The sequence below is a fragment of the Elephantulus edwardii genome, unplaced genomic scaffold, assembly GCF_000299155.1.
Source record: "Elephantulus edwardii isolate Elephantulus edwardi_28Jun2011 unplaced genomic scaffold, EleEdw1.0 scaffold00006, whole genome shotgun sequence".
In the NCBI taxonomy this organism is placed as follows: Eukaryota; Metazoa; Chordata; class Mammalia; order Macroscelidea; family Macroscelididae; genus Elephantulus; species Elephantulus edwardii.
This window is the reverse complement of record NW_006399756.1, coordinates 230,511-238,911: the sequence shown is the minus strand read 5'-3', so window position 1 is coordinate 238,911 and position 8,401 is coordinate 230,511. Positions and strand designations below refer to the sequence as shown.

At 49.0% G+C, this 8,401-nt stretch overlaps 1 protein-coding gene across 1 annotated transcript; it reads right to left on the bottom strand.

Annotated features, from left to right (window-relative positions):
* Positions 1-3,274: 3,274 nt before the first annotated feature.
* On the bottom strand, positions 3,275-4,036 carry LOC102869640 (olfactory receptor 226-like). The gene has a single exon (XM_006880107.1). The coding sequence runs from the start codon at positions 4,034-4,036 to the stop codon at positions 3,275-3,277; it is 762 nt and encodes a 253-aa protein (XP_006880169.1).
* Positions 4,037-8,401: the final 4,365 nt, after the last annotated feature.

The following is an 8,401-nucleotide window of genomic DNA, read 5'->3' as shown; positions in this document are numbered from 1 at the left end:
AACAAGAAGGGAAGCTGGAGGATGGCATAGCCCCTCACCTCCCGGCGCCCCAGCCTCAGCGCTTGAGGGGGGTGGGGAAGGGCCTCAGGGCAGGGGCTCAATATCTCTTAGCTAGGAGCTGCCACAGTTGGGCAAGGGACCCACCAGCTCTTTGGAGGACAGGGTGCTGCTCTGGTACGCACACATGGAGAGGCTTACCCAGCCCGTCAGGCAGAAGGCCTGGCAGCTGCCATGCCAGTGTAACTCAGAAATGGTAGGGGGTAGGGAGCGCTGCATTGAGGATGTTGGTTAAGGAGGGGGAGGCTAACAGACTAGAGCAGGCCTTTGTTCTGGGCCCAGAATCCAGCTAATAGAAAGCAATGGTTCAGGCCTTAGGGGGCCAGTGGTCTGAGACCACGCTGAGGATGGGGGACCGCTGGGATCTTCTGGTTATAGTGGTGAGGAAAGCGGTAGTGTTTGGGTGATGAAGTCTCACGACTGGCTCGCCCCCATCCTAGACTCCTTCCCACCCTGGGCTCCCTGGCCCCCAGTCTTCAGGGTCCACAGGCGCGCGTGGTGTGCTGTATGTGGGGTCAGAACCAGGAGTTTGAGCCCAGCAGGTGACAAGACCTGCAGCTGGTGACATCTCAGCCCCACCCTGGGGCTGCAGTCCTGTGCCGGTGGACAAACTGGAGGCTGGCGGCTCCCCTCACCCGCCTCAGCCACACTCCTCCTCCACCCGCATCCGCCCGCCCATCAGGTCTAACGGGGTGGGGGACAGGGACCCAGATGCAGAGCCAGCTCTGGGGCGGTGGTCTGTCTGCCCTTTCCGCCTCCCCCGCCGTGCCTGTACCTGCTTGGCGCCTCCACCACCAGCCTCGCGCTGTGCTCGCTGGGATCCCACCTCTCTGACCTCGCCGGCCGGACTCCGTGAAAATAACAAGGAGGGAGGCCACGCCAGGGGCTGCAGCCGACTAGTAAGGAGCCCCCAAGCCCGAGTTGCTGCTCCCGGATCTTGCGTGAGGCCTCGCCCAAAGATGGGGCGGGCAGATGCGAAAACTCATCCCCTGGGAGACCAATGTGAGGGGAGAAGGCTGACTCCTGGAGGGCCCTTGGCTCACAACACCCTCCCTTTTCCCACCACCCCACCCCAATTCCCACCCCATCTCCTACCACCACCCTACCCTCAGTGCGTCCTCCTCCCGCCCCATTTTTCTCCCTGGCTCCCACCGGTCTCCTTCCAGCACCCTTACTACCATCCTTGTGCGTTCCCCCCGCAACTCCTCCCCCTCCCATCTCATTTCACACGTGTTTCTCCAGTTCCCTTCCCCCCCCCCCAGTCCCACGCAGTGAGTGACTGTTTCTCCTCCCTTCCACCCTCTCAGTTCCCCATCCTTTGCCCATCCCACTCCCCTCCCATTCCTTAATGGCATCCTAGCCCCATCCTCCTTGCGCCTTTCTTCCCCCACATCCTTGACCTGCTCCAGGAGATGCCAACCATCCTCATCTCAGGACCATGGAGTGTGGCTGCCAGGTCTGGGCTCAGTGCTCTAGGAAGGGGAGTTCTAGAAGAGCTGTCCAAGGCCTCATGTGTTCTGGGTCTTGGAGCAGGCTTGACCCCCTCCCTGCTCCTCACTCCAAGCAGCATCAGACCACCAGCATCTCATCTCAATGCTCATGGCTGCCTACCTGAGGGCCAGGTGAGAGGCCGTAGCCTTGGACAAAATGTGCACTGGGAGCACCTTGGGAGCTCATGTACCCTCCGAAAGGAGCTGTACAGAATATGCCTTTTCCCTGCCTGGGTTGTAAACTTGATGCTAGGATGGCTATGGCGTTCTGCCACAAAAGAAAGAGTCTTGATAGAGAATAGGAAATAAAAACCAAATGAAAATTCTTGAACTAAAATATACAATTAGCTTCACCATCTTCCTTGTTTCTGTGAAGTCCCAGCCATCAAGGTCGAGCTGTGCAGGTTCAGGTACAAGGTCGCCAGGACTGATGGGAAGGTGTTCCAGTTTCTTAGTGCAAAATATGAGTTGGCATTCCTTTCCAAAAGGAATCCACCACAGATAAGTTTGACGGCCCTCTATGAGGTGGATTGATTCAGTGACTGGGATAATTGGGATGGGAGTGTCAGAGACTGCGATTGGCACAGGACAGAGCGGAGTTTAGGGCTGTTGTACATAGGGTCGCTATGAGTCGCAGGCGACTCGACGGCACATAACAACAACAACAACAACATACATAAGGAATCACAAAAAGGGCCAATCTGAGGAAATTCCAAAGAAAAGAACCTGCTGTACAGTCAGATTCCACAGGGCTGTCATTGGTGCATCTGCTGATGTAATGGCCAAAGGGAACCAAAAGCCCAGCGAGCAGCCAAGGAAGAAAAACAAAGCTAAGTAAGCACGTAAAGATGCCACAATGGCTCCTCCCAAGGCTCCCACAGAAGCAGTACCAACACAAAAACAAAAAACTGTGAAGCCTTTCAAAATTTCTGCTCCCCATGTTGGTGGGAAACGCTAAGTTGGTAGATGAGACAAATACTCAATTTCAACTCTAAAGACAACAAAAAATTAGCAGAGATACTGAAGAAGAAAAAGGTGGGCTACCATTTTCTGATTTAAAAACCTACACTATCCAGGTGCCCCTCAAAACGAAAACCCACAAAAAACCTGCTACATTGGCTCTTGAGTGAAAACCGAGGAGCTGTCCCTGAAGTCACTGTGCTGAAGTCTCTGGCACCATGACTGGGAGCTGAGGTGCTGTCCATACTCTGGTGCTGAGATTCCGTGGACACCAAGAAGTGGATGAAACTAATATTGCTTACAAAAGTCAAACAGTGAAGGGGAGCTCTGATGTTCTGGTGGTAAGTAACTGTTTTGCCATGCCAAAGGCACATTCTTGGAATGCTCCAGTTGCTTCCCGGGAGAAAGATGAACAGTCTTCTGTCAAATTTCTTACCTCTGAAAATCCACTGAAGGGTCAGCCATGAGTAATTTCTGACTCAGTGATACACAATACCACCACCCCACAGTACAAACCATGGGCTGTTCAGGATTGCAGTGCAATTTCTCGATTCAGCCTTTTCTCCTCTTCTGTATGTCCACATGTTCTCGCTTGGCCACCTTGTGGCTCTTGTAATTCCACCTTAGGTGAGGTGGCAACTTGTTGGCTGTGCGCATGAATGTTACCTGTGGTTACCTGGGCAATGGGCCAGGTTGTTTTGACAGACTGCTGAGGAAAAGAGAGGGGTTCAGAAGTTTTTCCTCTTGTACATGGGCCCAGTTGGTGCTCAGGAGAGACCACAGGACTGGAGGTGTTTGGCCAAGGCCTCCTTGATGTCTCTGTTCCTCAGGCAGTAGATAATGGGATTGAGTAGTGGGGTCACCACTGAGTAGATCACAGACACCAGCTTGTTGAGGTCAAAGGAGCTGGCTGCATGAGGACGGGCATACATAAAGATGGTGGTGGTGTAGAAGATCGCCACCACCAACAGGTGTGAGGCACAGGTAGAGAAGGCCTTCTGGCGACCTGCCCCTCCTGGGATTCTCAGCACCGTGGCCAGGATGCTGACATAGGAGACTACAGTCACTAGCAGAGAAGTCATGAGCACGGCCAGGGCTGCCACAGAGTCCAGCATTTCAATCACAGTCGTATCTGAGCAGGAGAGCTGCAACAGAGGGGAGATGTCACAGAAGAAATGGTTAAGGACATTGGGGCCACAGAACCTGAGGTGAGAGATGAGAGCCAAGGACACAAATGAGGCCAGGAAGCCACCAAGCCAGGCACTGAGGGCTAGGTGCAGGCACAACCTTGAATCTATGATGGCTGGGTAACGCAGCGGGTGACAGATGGCCAGGTACCGGTCACAGGCCATGGTGGCTAGGAGGAAGCACTCAGAGGAGCCCAGTGAGAGGAAGAGGAAGAGCTGGGTAAGACACCCTGAGAAAGATATGGTCTTTTCCTGCACCAGGAGGCTGACCAGCAGCTTAGGGACAGTAACTGAGGTGTACAGGATCTCCAGCACTGAGAGGTTGGCCAGGAAGAAGTACATGGTGTGTGCAACTGACGACTGGTCCGGATGACCACTATGATGACCAAGTTCTCCAGGAGGGTCACCATGTAGATGGTCAGAAAGGACCCAGAAAGCAGCCCGTGCAGGTGGCAGAGCTCTGGGAAGCCCAACAAGACAAACTCTGTCACCAAGGTGAAGTTGGAGTCACTCATGGCCTGCCCCGTGTGGGAGATAGATCACTTTAGAGCACCCTGAAATGACAGAGGGGCATGGGTCTGACGAGTGCTGGGACCAGTCTTACACATGTCACTGAGAAGAGGACCTGGGTGGTGGGTGTAGTGTTTTCCTTTCTGGGGTCTCCAAGGCAGGGGACCAATATATCTAGCATGGTCACTTGAGGACCAATGCAGTTCTTTTCTATAATTTTCTGCTTTTGGGGAGGCTTCTTGTGCTGACTAGGTCCATGGACAGGAAGAGAATTTGGCTCACCTTTATTATCTGCTTACCTGTCACCTAATTTCTCAGTCCAGCATAGGTAGATGTTTGCGACAGTACTTATCACCCAGTCTTTTGGTCCAGCCTATATACATACACAGAAATATTGTCCAGTGAAGTAATTTGAGAACCTACATACACCAATAGGTATAGATACATACCTGAGTACTTACATACACATGCCTTTTGGTGCACAGTACCCCCTATACCCAATATGTGTCTTGAGCCAGATTTGTGTTTGGGTGAACATCCTTCCACATGCCCTGGGTGCACAGCTGCCTTGGTGCATGCACATACACAGCTATTCACAAATATGCATACACACATCTGTGCAACCTCATGCCACTTCACATACAGACTGCTTGCTGGCACTTTTCCTACCTTCCAGTTAGGTCCAAGCAAATACACATACACACCCTGGGGCCTAAGGATTCCCCCCACCCCCCGCCCCTGTAAGGTACACTCATGCAGCAGGTTTGCACACATAACAAGAACAAAAGTCTGTTATGCCCTGTGACTGTAATTCATGGGGAGCTTCTCTGTCTTGGTTTCTGTTGGTCCACAGAATGCCTCCTTCATGGTACTTGTTAGTTCAGCGTTCTCATAACTCCAGAAGGAGTGATGGGCTAGGAAACCATCAGATGACTCCCATCCTTAGGGGTGAGCAGAGCCATTGTAGACGGAGAAAGGCCCCTGGTCCATGTTTCATGTCCAGATATGGCCTTGAGCCAGCTTGACTTCTGTATCTTCTGTCTTCTGCTGCAGCATAGGCATCCATGAGGGACAAGAGTGACTGCATGCAGAGCCTCTAAAGGGTCTGTGCTAGTTGTGATTTTTATGCCAAGACATCCATGGGTCTAGGTGTCTGAAGCTGAACTGTGTCGATGGTGGGTTATGATGGGGGTGGGAGAGAACCCCTGCCAATTGAGGACATCTGGGATCTCCTGCCCACTGGAGAGGAAGTAGAGCTCCATTCCTACTTCCACACTTTGCCATTGGGGTATGCTTGCTAATGGTAGAAGAAGCTTACTAAGGATAAATGGAATTCCTGGCTAGTTCTCAGGTCCCTTTCCTCTATTCACGAGTCTGATCTGTGATTCCTTCCTGGTTCTATTTAGAAGTAAATTTGCTCAGGGAGCAGTGGAGGATCAGTGACAGTACCAAACTACCATCCATGTCACAATTCCCTGTGACCTCAAGGATTAGGTGCTAGACACTATTATGGCCAGTACTCAAGGGCTCTTGTTTAGGACACTGTGGACTGCCTGGAGACGGCAATGTAGAGCATGAGATGGCAGTGAGAGTGGGAGCCTTCAGGGACGATGGATAACACATTGCTGGAGAAGTACACATTCGGACTGAGGTCCTGGCATGTTGTAGATTCAGCTGATGCTATGTGTGTCCACTTGCCTGGCTAAGCTTAGGCGTGTCCCCCTCAGGTCCAGGGAGTCTGGGCTGATGATGGCTTGGTTGGACTTCAAATGCAACAGTTCTCCCCACATCAGTGGGAACATAAGGCACCTCTAGTGCTTCTGCTGCAGTGAGGTAGTGCTGGGCTTTGGCTGTTATTCCAAATAGCTGGGTGCCCTACAGCTAACTTTGCTGAACAAGTAGCACAGAATTCTCCAACTGAGGTACCCATTAGAATTTATTATGGTTGGCTTGTGCTGAATGAGGAGATGGTGGTGCATATAGAATGGAACCCATATTACAAAAAAAAAGTCCCAGGAGATTCATCTTTTACTGTCACCAAAGAGGACTCTTCTTCTGTGTGGATATTGTGGGCTACCTGAGATCAGAAAAGAACTGTGATTTTAAAAAAAAAAGAACTGTGATTCTTTAAAGTAATTTATTTCAGCAATTCAGAGAGTTTTTTAGGAAGCTAAGCAATGACTAGATTTACCAGAAAGTATGAATTCTAAGACAATTTTTTCCAGGTTCCTGAGTGGCCACTTCTTAAAAATTACTTTATTATTCCTTCACTGTGTTCTAGTATTTCATGGTGTATATATGTCAAACTGGACAATAACTTAGGATGGCAGAAGAAGAATTGAAGCCTTTGTGTTGTGCTGGAAAAAAGCAATGAACATACCATGGACTGCCAACGGAACAAACAGGTCTGTCCTGGAGAGGGTGAACCAAGTTGCTCCTTAGAGGCAAGGATATTGAAACTCCATCTCACACACATTGAGCATGTTGCCAGGAGGAAACAGTGGAAGGGTGGAGGGTCAGCGAAGGAGAGGAAGGTTGAATGAGATGGATTGATAGAGTGACTGTGGCAATGGGAGTAGGTGTGTCAGAAATGATGAGACTGGCCCAGGATAAGGCAAGGTTCAGAGCTATTGTTCATAGAATACCTATGAGTCATAATTGACTCGGCAGCACATAGCAACACGAATCTCTGTTATATTTTAGAGATCACACGATTTCCTACAGCTGTGAATTAGTTTAAACCACAGTGTAGTTCCTGTATTAGGCTTAAAATATTAAACCCATGAATCTCATAGTGCTAAATAGTAGATTTTTTTTTCTTTTAATTTTGTGTACGTGTACCGTCAAATCAGATCTGACTGGTACAGGAGGATATTGCGCCTCCTCTGGCAGAACATCTGTAGATTCTTTTTTGTGTATTATGTGAGCTTAGTGGAGGCTTTTACATCTTTAAAAACATACAGCGCACACACATGTGGTAAGCCAAATATAAAATTTACTATTAATATTTAACCAAATGCAGCATCAGGAAATGAGGGAGGTGTAGGTAGAAGCTAGAATTCTCCTTGGAGCACCAAGGCAGACCTTGGGCTTCACAGAGGTTAAGTGTCAAGGCAGACCTTGGGCGTTTTCATAATTCTTAGTTTGTATTTACTAATCCCTCCCTCCTAAGAATTTGGCCTCATTTGTAAATTTGGCCTCATTTGTAATTTACTTCCCCCGATCCTTTGTTGTTCTTTACTTCCTGGTGATTTTTATTTACTTCCTGGTGATTCTCAATAAAACCACAGAAAGGTGTAGCATTGGGTCTTCAGTTCTTCCAGCTTTTAGCACCCCCTGCCTTCATACTTTCTGACCTATCCACCATTCCTGTGTGTTCCCATCTCTGTCTTTTGCCTCTACTGACAATGTTTTGGTGCTCGAACAGGGACTCAAAGAGGCGGTAGTTTCTTTCTCTCTTGCAGACACTAGGAAACTGAAAGATAATTTGCTTTGAGTGCAGAGAACTGGAGTCAGAAAATCAAAAGGGGCGGACTCGCTCATTGTTTCTTAAGCTGAAGGAGCTGAAAAACAAATTCAAGCCATGGGTGGCAATACTTAAAGATAGTTTGGGTGGAATGTTGAATGATCCAGAATGTATAAAAAGAGGATGGAAGGAGTATACAGAGTCATTGTATCAGAAGGAATTGTATGACACAGAGGAATTTCATGAAATAACATGAGCAAGAACCTATGGTGATGAAGGAGAAAGTTCAAGTTGCTATGAAGTAGTTGGCAAAAAACAAGGCTCCAGGAGTTGACAGCATACCAGTTGATTTATTTCAACAAACTGACGCCGCCTTGGATGTGCTCACTAAGTTGTGCCAGGAAATCTGGGGATAGCCAACTGGCTGGAAGAGATTGATATTTGTTTCCATTCCAAAGAAAGGTGACCCAACATAGTGTAGAAATTATCGAACACTATTATTGATATCACATGCAAGCAAGATTCTGCTGAAAATGATCCAAAAACGTTTGGAATAATATGTCAACAGAGAACTGCCACATGTGCAGGCTGGATTTAGAAGAGGTTGCGGTACTAGGGATATTATAGCTAATGTAAGATGGATCTTGGCAGAAAGCAGAGAATACCAGAAGAATGTCTATCTGTGCTTCATTGACTGTGCAAAGGCTTTTGACTGTGTGGATCACAACAAG

Bases quoted from the DNA above. Each gene is read 5' to 3' on its own strand.
- LOC102869640 (XM_006880107.1), bottom strand. From the start codon at position 4,036: ATGTACTTCTTCCTGGCCAACCTCTCAGTGCTGGAGATCCTGTACACC.